The sequence below is a fragment of the Salmo salar genome, chromosome 08 (genome assembly GCF_965601325.2).
Source record: "Salmo salar chromosome 08, fSalSal1, whole genome shotgun sequence".
Lineage (NCBI taxonomy): Eukaryota > Metazoa > Chordata > Actinopteri > Salmoniformes > Salmonidae > Salmo > Salmo salar.
This window is the reverse complement of record NC_138298.1, coordinates 19,179,972-19,201,412: the sequence shown is the minus strand read 5'-3', so window position 1 is coordinate 19,201,412 and position 21,441 is coordinate 19,179,972. Positions and strand designations below refer to the sequence as shown.

At 44.0% G+C, this 21,441-nt stretch overlaps 1 protein-coding gene across 1 annotated transcript in view; it reads right to left on the bottom strand.

The window, feature by feature from the left end:
* Positions 1-21,441, bottom strand: part of LOC106610166 (glycine receptor subunit alpha-3) — a 155,717-nt gene that overhangs the window by 19,353 nt on the left and 114,923 nt on the right. The window contains exon 6 of the mRNA XM_014209347.3: positions 19,903-20,040. Coding sequence (XP_014064822.1) covers positions 19,903-20,040 — 138 coding nt within the window. The remainder of the gene's footprint in view (positions 1-19,902; positions 20,041-21,441) is intronic.

Genomic DNA, 21,441 nt, shown 5'->3' with positions numbered 1-21,441 from the left:
TGTGCCCCCTATGGGCATGACACCTCTGCTAACAATCACACAGCAATGTACTTGAAGCTCTTTGAACAAAGTCACTCTGCTCTCTTTGAAAAGAGTGAGTCTCAAAGCATAGAGATTTGAAAGGGAGAGGAGGAGAGGAGGATAGGAGGTGTGTGAGGCCTCTGCTGCAGCTGTCTGTTTCTTTACCCTCTGCCGCGGAGGCTTCAAAACATATTTGAACAGTGGCAGTCTCTCCTGAAAGACAGAGAGGGAGCGCTCTCGGAGTCTCTGTCTGTTTGTGCACCGTCCCCGGGAGAGCAGCGCAGAGTTAGAATCCACAATCAGCAAACACACAAAGGCAGGCACACACACACACACACACACACACACACACACACACACACACACACACACACACACACACACACACACACACACACACACACACACACCGGTGTAAAGACACAGCACAGATATAGTATAACTACACATACACACCAGAGGAGGCTGGTGGGAGGAGCTATAGGAGGATGGACTCATTGTAATTGCTGGAATTGAATAAATGGAACAGAGTCAAATATGTGGTTTCCATAGGTTTAATACCGTTCCATATATTCCATCAGGATAGATAATAATAATAATAAAAAGGTATTAGAGGTAGATATGTACATGGAGGCAGGGTAAAGTGACTAGGTATCAGGATAGATAATAATAATAATAATAAGGTATTAGAGGTAGATATGTACATGGAGGCAGGGTAAAGTGACTAGGCATCAGGATAGATAATAATACGGTATTAGAGGTAGATATGTACATGGAGTCAGGGTAAAGTGACTAGACATCAGGATAGATAATAATACGGTATTAGAGGTAGATATGTACATGGAGGCAGGGTAAAGTGACTAGGTATCAGGATAGATAATAATAAGGTATTAGAGGTAGATATGTACATGGAGGCAGGGTAAAGTGACTAGGTATCAGGATAGACCAGGGGTGGTCAAACCTTTTGGATCGAGGGCCACATCGGGATTTTGAAATTCAACGGAGGGCCGCATTTTTTAAAAATATTTCGTGGGCTGGATTGAAGTGCCCCCCCTTGCCCTAGACCCACTGAAATTTGCAATAGGTCCACAGACGACGCAATCGCCATCACACTGCACACTGCCCTATCCCATCTGGACAAGAGGAATACTTATGTAAGAATGCTGTTCATTGACTACAGCTCAGCATTTAACACCATATTACCCTCCAAGCTCATCATTAAGCTTGAGGCGCTGGGTCTCAACCCCGCCCTGTGCGATTGGGTCCTGGAGTTCCTGACAGGCCGCACCAAGGTGGTGAAGGTAGGAAACAACATCTCCGCTTCGCTGATCCTCAACATTGGGGCCCCACAAGGGTGCGTGCTCAGCTCCCTCCTGTACTCCCTGTTCACCCATGACTGCGTGGCCATACACGTCTCTAACTCGATCATCAAGTTTGCAGACGACACTACAGTAGTAGGCTTGATCACCAACAACGACGAGACAGCCTACTGTATATGGAGGAGGTGAGGGCACTCGGAGTGTGGTGTCAGGAAAACAACCTCTCACTCAACATCAACAAAACAAAGGAGATGATCGTGGACTTCAGGAAACAGCAGAGGGAGCACCCCCCTATCCACATCGACAGGACAGCAGTGGAGAAGGTGGAAAGTTTTACATTCCTCGGCGTACACATCACGGACAAACTAAAAAGGTCCACACAGACAGTGCGGTGAAGAAGGCGCAACAGCGCCTCTTGAACCTCAGGAGGCTGAAGAAATTTGGCTTGTCACCTAAAACCCTCACAAACCTTTACAGATGCACTATTGAGAGCATCCTGTTGGGCTGTATCACCACCTGGTATGGCAACTGCACCGCCCACAACCGCAGGGCTCTCCAGAGGTTGGTGCGGTCTGCACAAGGCATCACCGGGGGCAAACTACCTGCCCTCCAGGACACCTACAGCACCCGATGTCACAGGAAAGCCAAAAAGATCATCAAGCACAACAACCACCTGAGCCACTGCCTGTTCACCCCGCTACCAACCGAGAGACTGAAAAATAGCTTCTATCTCAAGACCATCAGACTGATAAACAGCCATCACTAACACAGAGGCTGCTGGCTACATACAGACTTGAAATAATTGGCCACTCTAACATATAGTAATAATGATGTTTACATATCTTGCATTACTCATCCCATATGTATATACTGTATTTTATACCATCTACTGCATCTTGCCCATACCACTCGGTCATTGCTCATCCATATATTTTTTGTACATATTCTTATTCCATCCCTTTACTTAGATTTGTGTGTATTAGGTAGTTGTTGTGGAATTGTTAGATTACTTGTTGATAGTGCTGCACTGTCGGAACTACAAGCATAAGCATTTTGCTACACTCGCAATAACCATGTGTACATGACCAATACAACTTGATTTGAAATGGGTGATGGACATCCACAAAATAATACATACCATACAGAATGTACCATATCATACTAATTAGAGTGTCTTGGATTTTCTTACAAAATAATACGAAATGCTCTAAGACCAGGTTGGTGTGTGCCCGTCTGTGTGTGTATGTCCATCTGTGTGTGTGTCTGTTCTGGACCTTGACAGCACCTTGCCGCTCACAGGCATTAATTGTGACAAGCTGTCAGTGCAGGCCTTGGGGTGGATTATGGAGGAATATTTTATTTAAACCAGTTTTGTAAAACAGACTTTATTGTGCATGGACCGGATGGACAGAAAGAAACCTCACATTTTTTGTCTCTGGATTTCGGCTCATTTCAGGGATGGTTGACCCTTTGAATCGGATGAGCGAGAAAATTTCCCATGTTATTTTATTACATAAAATGTAATTGTCCTTTAGCTAGGTTAACTATGACTGTGTCCCAAATGGCACCCTATCCATTACATAGTGCACTACTTTTGACCCAAGCTCTGGTCAGAAGTTGTGCACCACATAGGGAATAGGGTCTTTTGGGACACGGCCTGCCTCACTGATATCTGTACCGTATAGAAAACGTTACTCAGTTCTCACACTAGGACTCTGTAGTCTCTTGAGGAATATACTGCAATAATTCTGAATGAATTCCATGGCCAGCTGGGTTTTCAGGGCCAAATGCCACATGGCCCTTAATGCACTTCTCTAGTCCCATGAGTCACTGCTATAACCTCTACACCACATGACACCGCCCTACAACAAAACACCCACAAACGACTCCTTCTGCTCTCACTCACTCTCTGCTGGGTTGTGATAATATCAAATGTCTTTCTTTCCTTTCATCCTCTTCTCTGACTCTTTCTGCTCCACCGTTCCTTCTCTTTCTGCTCTAGGTCTCTGAGGGAGAGGAGGCATGCAGTAGAGATGAATGTGTGTGTGTGTGTGTGTGTCAGGCCGTGTCTAGACTTGACAGTTCATGCAGCTTTAGTATTCTGATCATGGAATTCCAAACACGTCGTGCATCTTCACCTACTTTGAAATGTGTTTACCATATCCACGGTGTGTCCGGATTCCCTTTTCCTGCGCTATATTCAAATGCCAGTATGTATTCTACAAATGGTGGAATAGGCTAAATATGATAACACAACAACAACAGACGGCAGTAGCTAACTACTGTAGCAAACTAACCAGCTAACCTCTGTGTCTAGCCAGCAAGCTAGCAAGCAACACTAAAGGGATTGAAAATGGGTTAGCATAACTCTAGCCAAACCAAAAATATGTTTAGCTAGCCGGATAGCATTTCCTCCAACATTATAATGAAAAGGTGTCTCTCGGTCCCAAAACGCACATTTTCTGGAGACTTGTGAGAGGAGTGCTGATGATGTCGCCCACTGTATGCACTTTCGGTAGCCTGATTGCATCCAGACTGAGGAGAAATCTGTACACAATGCATCCCTGACCACCTTCTGAAGTGGTCAGTCAGATCTGAACACAATCAGACCACAAAGCCATCTATTCAATGCCGTCTTCACATTCTGATAGCAGAAGTCGCATGTAAGTGTTGGGTTGCTTATCTTTTCCCCACCTTCTTTGTTGTTCTTTGATCCTCTATGAGTGTAGACACAACCTCAGTGTACTGATGTGTGGGTATGTGTGTGCGTGCGCATGTACACATTTTACTATTACTGTGAGTTTCCAAAAGCACTCAAAAGAATAGTAAACCAACAAAAATTCAGAGAAGTGAGGACATTTTGCTAGTCCTCACTTGTAAAAATGCTATTTTAGGGTTAGGTTTAGAATTAGGGTTAGGGGTGAGGTTTAGGGTTAGGCTTAGGGTTTGGGAAAATCGAAGTTTGAATGGGAATCAATTGTTGGTCCCCACTGAGTATACATAACATTAAGAACACCTGCTCTTTCCATGACAGACTGACCAGGTGACTCCAGGTGAAAGCTATGATCCCTTATTGATGTCACTTGTTAAATCCAATTCAATCAGTGTAGATGAAGGGGAGGAGACATGTTAAAGAAGGATTTTTAAGCCTTGAGACAATTGAGATTGTGTATATGTGCCATTCAGAGGGTGAATGGGCAAGACAAAAGGTTTAAGTGCCTTTGAACAGAGTATGGTAGTAGGTGCCAGGCACACCGGTTTTTCACGTTCAACGGTTTCCCGTGTGTATAAAGAATGGTCCACCAACCAAAGGACATCAAGCCAACCTGACACAACATGGGCCAGCATCCCTGTGTATAGTAAGTGTGTGTCTGTATACAGGTATGTATGTGTGCAATCACAACAAGCCAAGGGGTGCAGGCAGTCAGGAAGCTGGGAGGCAAGCATGTAAGCCCCATAGAGCAGCGTTTCTTAAAGTATGGGTCATGACCCAAAGTTGGTCGCGTACCTGTTAATGGTATGTCGCGACATAAATTGATCATTATTTCATTAATTACTGGAATTGATTTGGTCAAGTGCAACTGCGCTCTCGGTTCAGCGCGCTCTCTGCTTAGCAGCGGTCTCTGCTCTAGTTTGGCAGCTGTGCGAGAGGGAGAGGTAGAGGGAGATGCCCTTGTGCTTCGCGGTTTACCGGATCTTTTTTCTGCAGTTTTATAGAAGATCATTTCGAGACCCACACGCTGCAGCGCTGTGGTTCAAGCCACTGGCTTGTTATTCCCACACGCCATCACTCACCGCTGTCATGAAATGGACTCATGCTAGCCACAAGTTCTGACTGAGCTCAATCGTCATGAAATGCAAATACAGTGATGACTTTTTGTCTCTTTCATACAAACTTTGAGGAATAACGAGGAGCGCCCACAATGTGTTTTGTGTGTGGAAGTGCTTAGTAATGAGTCTCCCAAAACGAACAAATGAATAAATGAAAGGTCCTGACCAAACATCCACAGCATGATGGTAAACCCAGGGAGTTCTTTCAGAACAGGGCACAATGCTTCAGGAAACAGTGCTTCGAAAAGTGGAAAAGTCAGTCAACTAACAAGACATTGTTGTCATTTTATAACCGGTGATGATAATAAATAAGGGAGTACTATCTATCATAGTATTAGATGTGAGTTTATCTTTCAAACAATCCCCTGGCCTTGTAACGCTACACAGCTAATAGCTAACGTTAGCCAAAGCAAGCTAACTAGCTACTGAGAGTGCAACCCTAAGAAACAGTACAGATGAAGATGAAAAATTCAGGCCACTGTACATTTTACTGTAGAAATTATTGTTGAAAACAAGTTTAGGTTGGAACTGTTGTTGTTACAAGTAATACTTTTTATTTTGAACTGGAATAAACTGATTGAAGCAAGATTCTTCTTGGTACAAACACTCATACAGTCCTGGGTTGTTCATCTGCAGCAGGAAGTGGTCTCCTGCCTGACTGAGAAAGCAGTAAGATGTTCTAATCCAGTTTGGCATCACATATCCAAGTCGGGGTTCTCAAGTACAGAAACAGTGTCAGTGCTGAGCATGACCTCAGTGATGCACTGTCAAAAACTGAGCCCAGAATAGACATGCTTGTTGAAAACTTCAACCAGCCGCACACCTCTCATTAAGAGTGTGTGTGATTTCTGGTCTACACCTGTGTGATGTGATCAATCAGTTTATTCCAGTTCAGAATAAAATATATGTATTTTAACAGCAGCAGTTCCAACCTAGACTTTCTATCAACAATCATTTATACAGTAAGATGTACAGTAGGCCTGAATTCATCTGTACTGTTACTTAGGGTTGCACGATCAAAAAGCCTGTGTGTGTGTGTGTTCTGTTATACATCTGTGTGACGTGATCAATCTGTTTATTCCAGTTCAGAATGAAATGATTTATTGTATTTAACAGCAACAGTTCCAACCTAGACAGGGATGTAAGAGTGTTTTTAATGGGGAAAAATAAACATGAAAAGATTTAAGGGTATTTCATTGATTTTTGTTTTTGTATATATTGCATTTTTCTTGGGGCATAATGGCAATGAAATGTACCGATTTTTACATATAGTTGCATATGTTCCTAAGCTTGGGTCCCAGGAAAACACAGCATTTCTTATTTGGGTCCCAGGCTGAAAAAGTTTAAGAACCCCTGCCTTAGAGGATAACACTCACATGCTGTACTGTAGTCACCAAGCATAAGTTGCCCCACTGCCTGCTCACACACACATAAACAGGACACACAGGAAGAAACCAAATAATAAACAGGAAGTGCTGCTGATTCTTCATCCTGATTGGCTTGGCTTGGCCGGTTTTGATGCCTACCCTCGAATTGCGTGGGTCAATGCCCCTGTGACACCAGCGTGGAGACCCTGTGGCCAGTCAGTTTGATTGACAAGGCTGACTGGTATGCTATGCTAGCCTATGGAGAGTAGTCTATAAGCACGGAACATTGAACCCATCAGTAGAGTACATTTTCTCCGCTCTGTCTCCCTTTTCATAAACACATGTCACACTGGCATTCACCAGAGCCAGACAGAGCACCGCTGTTGCCTCAGTCAGCATCCATTATGACTGGAAAGAATGGAGGAAGTTGGCCTTGGAGTTTAAATGGAAGCTGTCGGGAAACAACGTCTCTCTGGTTGGCCTGGGAGAGTGGTTCAGGCAAACAGAAGAGCATTGACACAGAGGTGTTGAAGAAGAATATAAAGATGGGCTGTATACTGTACAGCAAATCTGCATTCTGGTGCTCTGAGAATGCATGTTTGCAATAGGTTAACGGAGTGAATTTTTATTTATTTAACTAGGCAAGTCAGTTTAACTAGGCGAGTGAAGCTAATGTGGAAGTTAACTTCACAGAGAGTACAATGACCTATAGCCAATGTTATTCATCTCCATCGTCTCTCATTAAGGATAATGCATAACTGTGTCTAATCTTTCCATCAATCAGATCCACAGCACTTCAGAAGCTCTTTCAGTAACTGTACTATTACAGTAAATGAGGCCATGAGAATGGCAGACAAGGCCATCACAGATCAATGGGCCAAATCAAATCAGTGTGTGTGTGTGTGTGTATGTGTGAGCGCTCGAACGCTGATTGCAGTGCGCTCGACCCTATCATGTGTGTATGTGCCTGTGTGAGTGCCTCCGTCCATGCGCGTCTGTGTGTGTGACCCCAGCCGTGCCATCTCCTCTGAGCTGATTGACAGAGTGTCCATCTCTCCAGAGTGACCCAGTGAATTGTGAATTATTGATCTCCTGTGGGATAAAATGCTGCACACCGCCTGGACACTAAATCGATGGCAATAAATCAGAAAGAGCGCACACACACACACACACACACACACACACACACACACACACACACACACACACACACACACACACACACACACACACACACACACACACACACACACACACACACACACACACACACACACAGACTGTATGGATCTCAATCAAGCAGAAAGAAAAGGCTCGACCTCATTGAGGGTCACAGAATGACAGACTGAGACTAGGGTATGTTTGGAGAGACCCTATTGGATGATTGGACTTTGATATTCAATGACTTTCATGTCTGTGGATCTAAGTTGAGCACCACAGCTTCAGAAACAGCTGTGGAGTTGAATTATGTACAGTAAACCTAACTGTACATATTAAGTGTAAATAAACAAATACACTGAGTGTATAAAACATTAGGAACACCTTCCTAATATTGAGGTGTGCACCCACCCAGTACTCCCTTTGGCCCTCAGAACAGCCTCAATTTGTCGGGGCAAGGACTCTACAAAGTGTCGAAAGCGTTCCACAGGGATGCAGACCCGTGGTGACTCCAATGCGCCCCACAGTTGTGTCAAGTTGGCTGGATGTCCTTTGGGTGGTGGACCATTCTTGATACACAAGGGAAATTGTTGTGCGTGAAAAACCCAGCAGCGTTGCAGTTCTTGACACACTCAAACCTGTGCGCCTGACACCTACTACCAAACCCCGTTCAAAGGCACATCAATCTATTGTCTTGCCCATTCATCCTCTGAATGGCACACATAAAAATCAGTCATTCTGATTATTGTGTAACCACTCTTTCAGATCGTAATGGGAACCTGGCAAAATTCTGGAAAACTGTCAAATCCCTGAAGAGTTCTACTTCCTCCTCTCTGCCACAACAAATTAATTCACTGGCCTCATTATGAAAAAAAGCCATAATTGATGCATTTAATCACCATTTTATTTAAGTGGGCTATCTCTTTGAAATAACTTCTAAGCCTATTCACAATTATATTGGTTTGGATGCTGATAAGGGAAACTTGCTGAATAATCAGATAAATTATAGTCAAAGCTTTTCTTTTAGGCCATTTACAGAAAAATAATACCTGGATATTTTGCTGGCAATAGATAACAACAATCCACAGGAGCCCATCAATTGGATATTTTCTTCCCCCCTACAATGTAGAAAATAGTATGAGTAGGTGGGTCTATACTTTTGACTGGTACTGTAAATATCTCATACAAGGCACATTTGGAAAAGAGACCTAGGTGTCAGTGTCTTCCCTGTCCAAATAAAGGTTAAATAAAAAATAAGCACACACAATCCATGTCTCAATTGTCAAGACTTAAAAATCCTTCTTTAACCTGTCTCCTCCCCTTCATCTACACTGATTGAAATGGATTTAACAAGTGACATCAAATAAGGGATCATAGTTTTCACCTGGATTCACCTGGTCAGTCTGTCAAGGAAAGAGCAGGTGTTCCTAATACTGTGTACACTCAGTGTATACTGCCAATAACTGTTTACAGCCATTCACAGTGTAACCAAACAAACATGGCAGGGCTCCAATGCTTGGCAACAAAACACAACATCCACATACGGCTTCTGCAGCACTACCTCGGCACCCCCTCCTCTCGCTTGGTAAAAATAAAATGTTTTGTCTCTGTTGACTAGACTGACACGTTTCCACTGCCGATCATCAACCATCTGCAGCAGATAGTGTTAAACCGACAAAGTGAGTTGAGCTCCATAGAAACAGAATTATCACCCATCACGGAACATCAACATGAATAGGAATATCAGTTCTAGTAATCATGGATCTTGAATTAAAACCTCTTAGAACAGTAGGAAATCATCACTGACTGCATTCCAGGGCCTCAGCAGAGACCTAGGATATCACCCCACTACCATCCGTTACGTCTATTTACTTGCCAGATATCCTTTTAAAAAGATTATGAGACAGAGCGAGGGAGATGATTCTACCCAGGATATAATTTACAACGTTAACAGACGCCGGGGGAGGGTTGGCAGGATCCAAGCGCTCCACTCCCATAGCAGAGAAGGAAAAAACCACAAGCAAAACAAACCTAATATGAAATCCGAAACCAAAACAAACGTTGAGGGATTTGTGACATTGGTTGTCATGATTTGTCATCACAGAATGACACACAACCTCCATTATACCATTAAAGAAGAGAACATTCCCTTAGATTGAATTACAGTATGTTTAATCCTTTTTGTATGCTGCGTTTGCAACCATAGAGGAACATAATATAAAACACCCTCATATCTAACCTATAAATTTATTCAGAGCCACTTATAAATCAGTACATTCACCTGGCCGTGCTGCTGCTCCAGTTCCAACTGTTCTGCCTGCAGCTATGGAACCCTGACCTGTTCACCGGACGTGCTACCTGTCCCAGACCAGTTGTCCCAGACCTGTTGTCCCAGACCTGCTGGAACCCTGACCTATTCACCGGACGTGCTACCTGTCCCAGACCTGCTGTTTTCAACTCTCTAGAGACAGCAGGAGCGGTAGAGATACTCTCAAAGATCGGCTATGAAAAAGCCAACTGACACTTACTCTTGTGTTACTGACTTGTTGCACCCTCGACAACTACTATGATTATTATTATTTGACAATGCTGGTCATTTATGAACATTTGAACATCTAGGCCATGTGCTGTTATAATCTCCACCCGGCACAGCCAGAAGAGGACTGGCCACCCCTCATAGCCTGGTTCCTCTCTAGGTTTCTTCCTAGGTTTTGGCCTTTCTAGGGAGTTTTTCCTATCCACCGTGCTTCTACACCTGCATTGCTTGCTGTTTGGGGTTTTAGGCTGGGTTTCTGTACAGCACTTTGAGATATCAGCTGATGTAAGAAGGGCTATATAAATACATTTGATTTGATTTGATTAAATGAACAACCACAGGCTATCACAAACACTGCAGGTTCTTCAAAATACCTGCTTTATATCTGTCTCTTCACTTTCTTATTAGCCACTTCAGTGAGTTTTACCCAGGGTTCATAGGGAACTCCAGATACAGATGTTGGATCTTAATTTGACCAGGATTGTCACAGCAAAATAATCCTGCAGCAACAGGATAGCTGGCTGACTGTTTCAGAGGAGAACAGGCTGTACGATGTGACACAAGCATTATACCGCGAGAAGTCGGATTAAGCATTATATGTCGATGTGTAAGAAAGAGAGATTTAACTCCACCTATCTAACCATTATTTAACCAGGAAGATGGTTAATCCCGTGTGGATGAAATCCTCTTTCACTAGGAACTTGACAAGGAAAGGAGACTAACCATAGGATCCGACACCAGGTAGCTGAATCACCAGCACGTCGACCAGGTGCTCAAAGAAGATGGAGGAACGGTCTATCAGTTGGAATGGCACTCAACTCAGCTGGAGCTCGATGGACTGAAACGTTCAAATCTTAGAAATAGAGTTCCACAGCAATGTAGACTGGCTATGGGCCATGGCACCCTATGGGAGTGTCATGTCCTGACCCTTGTAAGAGGTCATTTTCCATAGTAGAGTGGTCAGGGCGTGACAGGGGGGTGTTTTGGGTGGTTTTGGTTTTCTGTTTCTATGTGGGTTTTCTAGATTTCTAATTCTATGTTTTCGTTTTCTATGTTTGGCCAGGTATGGTTTCCAATCAGAGGCAGCTGTCTATTGTTGTCTCTGATTGGAAGCCATACTTTGGCAGCCTGTTTTTCATGTGTGGGGTAGTTGTTTTCCGTTTTGTGAGTATCACCTGGCGGAACTATTGGCTGTTGTTTTGTTGTTTTTGTTTAAGTGTTATCATTAAAAGTAAATATGAGCACTCTACACGCCGCGCCTTGGTCCCATTTAGCAGACCCACGTTACAGGGAGTGTGTCCAACCCTTTTGTGAAACCTGGCCCCACAGAATTTAATATTGAAGCATTATATCTCTCGCTGAGGGAGATTGGTAAAATCCTGCCTGGGTTTGATCTCACCAGGGGGCACTTTAGACATCAATGGGTGAGGGGGAAAGAAAGCCTCTGGAGAATGACGTCTGGGTTGTGTTCACTAGGGCAAGCCATAGCAAAATATTTTTCAATGGTTTGCAACAGAAACGGTGTATGTTTTTGCCAAGGTCGCTACTCTCACTGTACCAGACATATCTAAGTGCATTTAGTTTGATCTAACACTCAGATAATGGTATTTGACATAGTCCTTCTCCTAAACAACACATTTCCTCCATTCTAAACCCAACCTGAACATCAGTTGTCTGGTATGTGGTATTTTCCTTAAATCAGTTATGCAGGGCTCTGTGCATCGCCAACAACTGGTCCAATCAATAGTTGTTTTTCAAGCCCTGATTCAACTATAGTGAAGAGGGTTGTGGAGGGGCACCACAGGAATGTGTTTGACAGACGGTTGGTTGCCCCATGGGACCTCAGCACGACCTACCTGGGACCTCCTGTCAATGAAATTCAGTCAATAAGGCTGGGACTGTTCTGACCTGGTATCGCTCTCCCTCTCTTCCTCTTAGTAGCAACTGTGCCTTCGGAAAGTATTCAGACCCCTTGACTTTCATAATTTTTTTACGTTACAGCCTTATTCTAAAATGGATTAAATAAAACAATTTCTGCAGCAATCTACACACAATACCCCATAATGACAAAGCAAAAATAGTTTATTCGATTTTTTCCAAATTTATTACAAATAAAAAACAGAAATACCTTACTTACATAAGTATTCAGACCCTCTACTATGAGACTTGAAATTGATCTCAGGTGCATTCTGTTTCCATTATCATCCTTGAGATGTTTCTACAACTTGATTGGAGTCCACCTGTGGTAAATTCAATTGATTGGACATGATTTGGAAAGGCACACACCGGTGTCTACACACCGGTCCCACAGTTGACAGTACATGTCAGTGCAAAAACCAAACCATGAGGTCGAAGGAATTGTGCCTAGAGCTCCATGAGAGGATTATGTCGAGGCACAGATCTGGGGAAGGGTACCAAAAAATGTCTGCAGCATTGAAGGTCCCCAAGAACACAGTGACCTCTATCATTCTTAAATAGAAGAAGTTTGGAACCACCAAGACTCTTCCTAGAGCTGGTTGCCTGGCCAAACTGAGTAATCGGGGGAGAAGGGCCTTGGTCAGGAAGGTGACCAAGAACCCGACGGTAACTCTGACAGAGCTCTAGAGTTCCTCTGTGGAGATGGGAGAACCTTCCAGAAGGACAACCATCTCTGCAGCACTCTACCAATCAGGCCTTTATGGTAGAGTGGCCAGACGGAAGCCACTCCTCAGTAAAAGGCACATGACAGCCTGCTTGCAGTTTGCCAAAAGGCACCTAAAGACTCTTAGACCATGAGAAACAAGATTCTCTGGTCTGATAAAACCAAGATTGAACTCTTTAGCCTGAATGCTAAGCGTCGCGTCTGGAGGAAACCTGGCACCATCCCTAAAGTGGTGGCAGCATCATGCTGTGAGGATGTTTTTCAGCAGCAGGGACTGAAAGACTAGTCAGGATTGAGGGAAAGATGAACGGAGCAAAGTACAGAAAGATCCTTGCTGAAAACCTGCTCCAGAGCGCTCAGGACCTCAGACTGGGCGAAGGTTCAACCTTCCAACAGGACAATGACCCTAAGCACACAGCCAAGACAACGCACGTGTGGCTTCGGGACAAGTCTCTGAACGTCCTTGAGTGGCCCAGTCAGATGCCAGACTTGTACCCGATCTACCATCTCTGGAGAGGCCTGAAAATAGCTTTAGAGGATCTGCAGAGAAGAATGGGAGAAACTCCTCAAATACAGGGGTGCCAAGCTTGTAACGTCATACCCAAGAAGACTCAAATCAAACTTTATTTGTCGCATACACATGGTTAGCAGATGTTAATGCGAGTGTAGCGAAAAGCTTGTGCTTCCAGTTCCGACAGTGCAGTACTGTAATACTGAACAAGTAACCTAACAATTACACAACAACTACCTTATACACACAAATGTAAAGGGTTGGAATAAGAATTTGTACATGTAAATATATGGATGAGCGATGGCCGAGTGGCATAGGAGAGATGCAATAGATGGTATAAAATACAGCATATGAGATGAGTAATGTAAGATATGTAAACACTATTAAAGTGGTATTATTTACAGTGAGGGAAAAAAGTATTTGATCCCCTGCTGATTTTGTATGTTTTCCCACTGACAAAGAAATGATCAGTCTATAATTTTAATGGTAGGTTTATTTGAACAGTGAGAGACAGAATAACAACAAAACAATCCAGAAAAACAAATGTACAATTTTTTATAAATTGATTTGCATTTTAATGAGGTAAATAAGTATTTGACTCCCTCTCAATCAGAAAGATTTTTGGCTCCCAGGTGTCTTTTATACAGGTAATGAGCTGAGATTAGGAGCACACTCTTAAAGGGAGTGCTCCTAATCTCACTTTGTTACCTGTATAAGAGACACCTGTCCACAGAAGCAATCAATCAATCAGATTCCAAACTCTCCATCATGGCCAAGACCAAAGAGCTCTCCAAGGATGTCAGAGACAAGATTGTAGACCTACACAAGGCTGGAATGGGCTACAAGACCATCGCCAAGCAGCTTGGTGAGAAGGTGACAACAGTTGGTGTGATTATTCGCAAATGGAAGAAACACAAAAGAACTGTCAATCTCCCTTGGCCTGGGGCTCCATGCAAGATCTCATCTCGTGGAGTTGCAATGATCATGAGAACAGTGAGGAATCAGCCCAGAACTACACGGAAGGATCTTGTCAATGATCTCAAGGCAGCTGGGACCATAGTCACCAAGAAAACAATTGGTATCACACTACGCCGTGAAGGACTGAACTCTTGCAGCGCCCGCAAGGTCCACCTGCTCAAGAAAGCACATACAGTATACATGCCCGTCTGACATTTGCCAATGAACATCTGAATGATTCAGAAGACAACTGGGTGAAAGTGTTGTGGTCAGATGAGACCAAAATGGAGCTCTTTGGCATCAACTCAACTTGCCGTGTTTGGAGGAGGAGGAATGCTGCCTATGACCCCAAAAACACCCTCCCCACCGTGAAACATGGAGGTGGAAACATTATGCTTTGGGGGTGTTTTTCTGCTAAGGGGACAGGACAACTTCACCGCATCAAAGGGACGATGGACGGGGCCATGTACCGTCAAATCTTGGGTGAGAACCTCCTTCCCTCAGCCAGGGCATTGAAAATGGGTCGTGGATGGGTATTCCAGCATGACAATGACCCAAAACACACGGCCAAGGCAACAAAGGAGTGGCTCAAGAAGAAGCACATTAAGGTCCTGGAGTGGCCTAGCCAGTCTCCAGACCTTAATCCCATTGAAAATCTGTGGAGGGAGCTGAAGGTTTGAGTTGCCAAACATCAGCCTCGAAACCTTAATGACTTGGAGAAGATCTGCAAAGAGGAGTTGGACAAATTTCCTTCTGAGATGTGTGCAAACCTCGTGGCCAACTACAAGAAACTTCTGACCTCTGATTGCCAACAAGGGTTTTGCCAACAAGTACTAAGTCATGTTTTGCAGAGGGGTCAAATACTTATTACCCTCATTAAAATGCAAATCATTTTATAACATTGTTGACATGCGGTTTTCTGGATTTTTTGTTGTTATTCTGTCTCTCACTGTTAAAATAAACCTACCATTAAAATTATAGACTGATCATTTCTTTGTCAGTGGGCAAACGTACAAAATCAGCAGGGGCTCAAATACTTTTTTCCCTCACTGTAAAGTGACTAGTGATCCATTTATTAAAGTGGCAAAGGATTTCAAGTCTGAAAGCAGGCAGCAGCCTGTGTTAGTGATGGCTGTTTAACAGTCTGATGGCCTTGAGATAGTTTTTTAGCCTCTCGGTCCCAGCTTTGATGCACCTGTACAGACCTCACCTTCTGGATGGTAGCGGGGTGAACAGGCAGTGGCTAGGGTGGTTGTTGCCCTTGATTGTCTTTTTGGCCTTCCTGTGACATCGGGTGCTGTAGGTGTCCTGGAGGGCAGGTAGTTTGCCCCCGGTGATGTGTTATGCAGACCGCACCACCCTCTGGAGAGCCTTGCAGTTGATGGCGGTGCAGTTGCGGTACTAGGCGGTGATGCAGCCTGACAGGATGCTCTCAATTGTGTATCTGTAAAAGTTTGTGAAGGTTTTAGGTGACAAGTCAAATGTCTTCAGACTCCTGAGGTTGAAGAGGCACTGTTGCGCCTTCTTCACCACACTGTCTGTGTGGGTGGACCATTTCAGTTTGTCCGAGATGTGTACGCCGAGGAACTTGAAGCTTTCCACCTTCTCCACTGCGGTCCCGTCGATGTGGATAGGGGGGTGCTCCCTCTGCTGTATCCTGAAGTCCATGATCATCTCCTTTGTTTTGCTGACGTTGAGTGAGAGGTTGTTTTCCTGACACCACACTCTGAGTGCCGTCACCTCCTCACTGTAGGCTGTCTCGTAGTTGTTGGTAACAAGGCCAATACTGTTGTGTCATCTGCAAACTTGATGATTGAGTTGGAGGCGTGTATGTCCACGCAGTCATGGGTGAACAGAGAGTACAGGAGGGGGCTGAGCATGCACCCTTCTGGGGCCCCAGTGTTGAGGATCAGCGAAGAGGAGATATTTCCTACCTTCACCACCGCCAGTCAGAATGTCCAGGACCCAATTGCACAGGGCAGGGTTGAGACCCAGGGCCTCAAGCTTAATGATGAGCTTGGAGGGTACTATGGTGTTGAATGCTGAGCTGTAGTCAATGAAGAGCATTCTTACATAGGTATTCCTCTTGTCCAGATGGGATAGGGTAGTGTGCAATGTGATGGCGATTGCATCGTCTGTGGACCTGTTGGGGCGGTATGCAAACTGAAGTGGGTCTAGGGTGGCAGGTAAGGTGGAGGTGATATGATCCTTGACTAGTCTCTCAAAGCACTTCATGATGACAGAAATGAGTGCTACGGAGCGATAGTCATATAGTTGAGTTATCTTTGCCTTCTTTGGTACAGGAACAATGGTGGCCATCTTAAAGCATGTGGGGACAGCAGACTGGGATAGGGAGCGAATGAATATGTCTGTAAATACACCAGCCAGCTGGTCTGAGCATGCTCTGAGGATGTGGCTAGGGATGCCGTCTGGGCCAGCAGCCTTGCGAGGGTTAACACGTTTAAATGCCTTACTCACGTCGGCCACAGAGAAGAAGAGGGGGGGCCCGCAGTCCTTGGTAGTGGGCCGCGTCGGTGGCACTGTATTATCCTCAAAGCAGGCAAAGAAGGTGTTTAGTTTGTCTGGAAGCAAGACGTCAGCGTCCGTGATGTGGCTGGTTTTCTTTTTGTAGTCCGTCATTGCCTGTAGACCCTGCCACATACGTCTCGTGTCTGAGCCATTGAATTGCGACTCCACTTTGTTCCTATACCGACATTTCGCTTGTTTGATTGCCTTGGAGAGGGAATAACTACACTGTTTATATTCGGCCATATTCCCCATCATCTTTCCATGGTTGAATGCGGAGGTTCGCGCTTTCAGTTTTGCGCGAATGCTGCCATCTATCCACGATTTCTGGTTAGGGTAGGTTTTAATAGTCACAGTGGGTACAACATCTCCAATGCACTTCCTTATAAACTCACTCACCGAGTCAGTGTATAAATCAATGTTATTCTCTGAGGCTTCCCGGAACATTTCCCAGTCCACGTGATCAAAACAATCTTGAAGCATATTCAGACCAGCATTGAATGTTTCTAGTCATGGGTTTCTGAGTTTCTGCCTACAGGATGGTAGGAGCAAGATGGAGTCGTGGTCGGATTTGCCGAAGGGAGGGCGTGTGAGGGACTTGTATGAATCGCAGAAGTTAGAGTAGCAGTGGTCAAATGTATTGCCAGCGCAGGTGCTACAGTCAATGTGTTGGTAAAATTTAGGTAGCCTTGTTCTCAAATTAGCTTTGTTAAAATCCCCAGCTACAATTTATTCAGCCTCAGGATATATGGTTTCCAGTTTACATAAAGTCCAGTGAAGTGACTCTCTCTCTCTCCCTCTCTTCCCCCTCTCCTCCCCCGCCTGGCAAGTGTGTGAATGTTGGTGATCCTTGACTTGCCCTCGACCTATAGGTACACACAACTGTCCCACTGTTTATTCCTCCAGATCATGTCTTGAAAACAAACACAGAGACATTTTGGAGTGCTACATGCCTCCTCCTGTCCTCCTACCGTCTCCTCCAGCACAGAGTGCTCTCCTTCTTTCCTGCCTGACTTCTCTCCCCCTCTCTCTCGTCTCCTTATGTGAGACAGGACAGAGAGCTGACAGCTTCTAAAAATAGCAGCCTGGGTAGAGGCATGTTCTGGCCCTCTCCATTCATAGAATAAGCCTACACTTTGGCTTTTTCGTGCATATAACAAAACTAAATGATTAAGCTTTTCTAAGAACTTAAAATTAGGTCCTGACAATTCTCAGGAGGGCTTTAGTTTAGCGACTGTTTGGTGGTATACCAGTTCACCAAGGCTGCACATTAAACTATTACCATGGAGTGAAAAGCAAGTGGAATAACAATTCCATAGCTAGTGTTGCTTTGACTCTTTTTACAAGTTGAATTGACCATAATAGCCAAAGAAAAAGTGATACTGGTATTAAAACTGAATCTCTTTTCAAGTAGTCAGCAGCCAAAACACCTCTTATTGACAGGGGACTGTTTCAGCCTCACGCTAAACACTGTTGACGTGACAACCATGGAAGCCTAGACATGCACTAAGGAGCTTGTTATATATAATTAACTTAGCGAAAGGAGGAAAAAAAACAAGCTTTTTCAATTATCAGATGATAAGGAGTATTCCTTCTCCTACAGCTGTCCCCCCCTCTCTATCTCTGCACCCCCACTCTCTCTCTGTCCCCCCTTCTCTCTGTCCCCCCCTTCTCTCTGTCCCCCCTCTCCCCCTCTCTGCCCCCCTTTTCTCTGTCCCCCCTTCTCTCTCATCCCCCCCTGCCTCCATCCATCCACCCACCCACCCAAGCCTATTCGAGTCTCTCTGCTGCTCTCTCTTCCTTTTCTCCCTCTCGTTAATTGAAGCACAACATAATCCTGATTAGCCAGGAGTGAGGAAGCGGGTGTGCTAAGGCTGACTTAGCGTTGGCAATAAGGACATGACAGGCCCATGAAAGATGCAGGTAGAAGAAACTACATTATTCAGCCTGCAAAGCCTCCTACCTCACTGTGCACTTTACTTCACTGGCTGAACAAGGCCACACTTAGGCTGCATCTGAAATAGGGCCTGGTCAAAAGTAGTGCACTATATAGGGAATATGCGTGCCATTTCGGACACACCCTCACTCTAGCTAGTGCTGTGGTAGACTGGAGCCTCACACTTCACCGGTTGGCTGGCTGGCTGTAAACAAGTCTATAGTTGCGTTAATCAGGCAGCCCAGTTCTGATCTTTTTCCTTCTAATTGATATTTTGACCAATCAGATCAGTTCTAAAAAAGATCTGACGTGAGAACATCTGATTTGATTGGTAAAAAAGACCAATTAGTGGGAAGAATATCCGAATTGGGCTGCCTGTCTAACACAGCCAAAGAAGCTGAATAAGTCCTCACTTAGGCCTAGGATTAATCTAGCACTGCAGTTAGCTGTGAAAGCCTGCAGCGATTGTGTTGTTATGAGAAGGAAGAAAAAGATTGATTTGAGTTAGAACCATGTTTTGTGACATTGCTCTCCAAAAGGTAATAGTAAAAAATTATAATAAAGCCAAACTTATAATATTGGATAGTGGTGCAGTTAGCTCGAGATGTGGAGACCTGCAGTTATTTTTCTGTTATGTGAAAGAAGACCAAGGTTGAATTCCCGAATTGGAACCGTGTTCTCTGACATTGCTGGTTGTAAGAAATGGCAATAGAGCTCTGCTGATGTTGAGAATGTTGTGAGCCATATAGCATATGACAATATGATTAACACGTCCCCATCAATCCATTACCTTGTGTGTGCATTCTGTTTTCTTTGAATGAGTCACAGATTTCCAAAGCAGAAGCGTGAAGACGCTTGTCCCACCATTATTCTTAGCGTTGGTGTTGATGATACCATACGAAAACATAATTACATTTCACAATAAAAGATCCCCTCTTTCAACTCTAACTGTGTGGAACAGCCTGAGGAAGGCTCTGTGCATATTCACTAAACTTCATCACATAATAGTAGTCTAATTTGGGATGGAAGATTATTTTGAGTGTTTCTGCACAGTCCGAATGCAATGGACTCGACCTCAAACACTCCCATTGTATCTTACCTGTGTTATAGTGCTTTGTGCAGTATCTCAGATCTGTCTCATCCTTCATTATGAACTGTGGGAGGGTCAACCCATCAGCTACCTGGACTGGTCCATTCTCCTGCCACTCAAAGATCAGGTCGTTCATTGTGTAGCCAACTGGAAAAGAAGAGAGGTGGGACATGGAATCAGATAATATAGCCTAGGCCCGGGTTACTGTACAGTAAAAGCACTGTGTCAACAGCTGACGTAAAAAATCCTTTATAAATACATATTCAATTGATGATTTATACATTTCATATCTCCAGCTAGACCAGATTTATGGGAAGATCAAAATATCATAGATACCTTTGTGTTATATGCTGTATCATACATGAAATATCAATGCTATAGATTACACTGCATCAAGGATAAGTTGTTCATTTCAATAGATCAACCAGGAATCAATGGTGTTAAAGTCGCACTGTATTTTGTGCTAAAGGAATAAGCACTGACAGACTTCATGGGCCAATCCGCTATTTAGTATGCCAATCCACAACAACCGCGGATTATAATGGTTTATCCATTCAAAAAATGGGTAATTCAGGCAATGATTTCCCAGGATGGAATGTATGACTGATGCCTTACAGATAATGGAGTGATTGACGTGAAAGGAGGAGGGATGGAATGTATGACTGATGCCTTACAGATAATGGAGTGACTGATGTGGAAGGAGGAGGGATGGAATGTATGACTGATGCCTTACAGATAATGGAGTGACTGATGTGGAAGGAGGAGGGATGGAATGTATGACTGATGCCTTACAGATAATGGAGTGATTGACGTGAAAGGAGGAGGGATGGAATGTATGACTGAGGCCTTACAGATAATGGAGTGATTGACATGAAAGGAGGAGGGATGGAAAGTATTCCAATGTAATCAGATGAACAAAACGGGTCTGATTCTAAAGCCATGTTGACTTTACGATAATATCTCAGGAAATGCATGTAAAACTGGGACCTTGAAACGGGGAAAAAAGGAATCCATTCGTTTATTCCTTGGAATAAGGTCCCAGTTAACTGAGTACTCGTCATCCTAATGACCTCTTTCCATTTGAAGCATTAACATCTCCTATGGTGTCCATCAGCCAGCTATAGGGAACAGGCATTCTAACAGGTATGCACTATTGTGCAAGATGAAAAAGCTATCCAGTCTCCAGTAGGAAAATATAAATCTTTGAATGTAAGGACACTGAAAGATACCGACAAGAGTTAAAAAATCAAGAGAAATAATATGAAATATCTGCAGCTGGATATAGAAGCATTAAATGTAAATGTAAATTAATATATCTCAACTAGAAGTCGACCGATTAATCGGAATGGCCGATTTCAAGTTTTCATAACAATTGGAAATCGGTATTTTTGGACGCCGATTTGGCCAATTTTTTTTTACACCTTTATTTCACTAGGCAAGTCAGTTAAGAACACATTCTTATTTTCAATGACGGCCTAGGAACGGTGGGTTAACTGCCTTGTTCAGGGGCAGAATGACAGATTTTTACCTTGTCAGCTCGGGGATTCA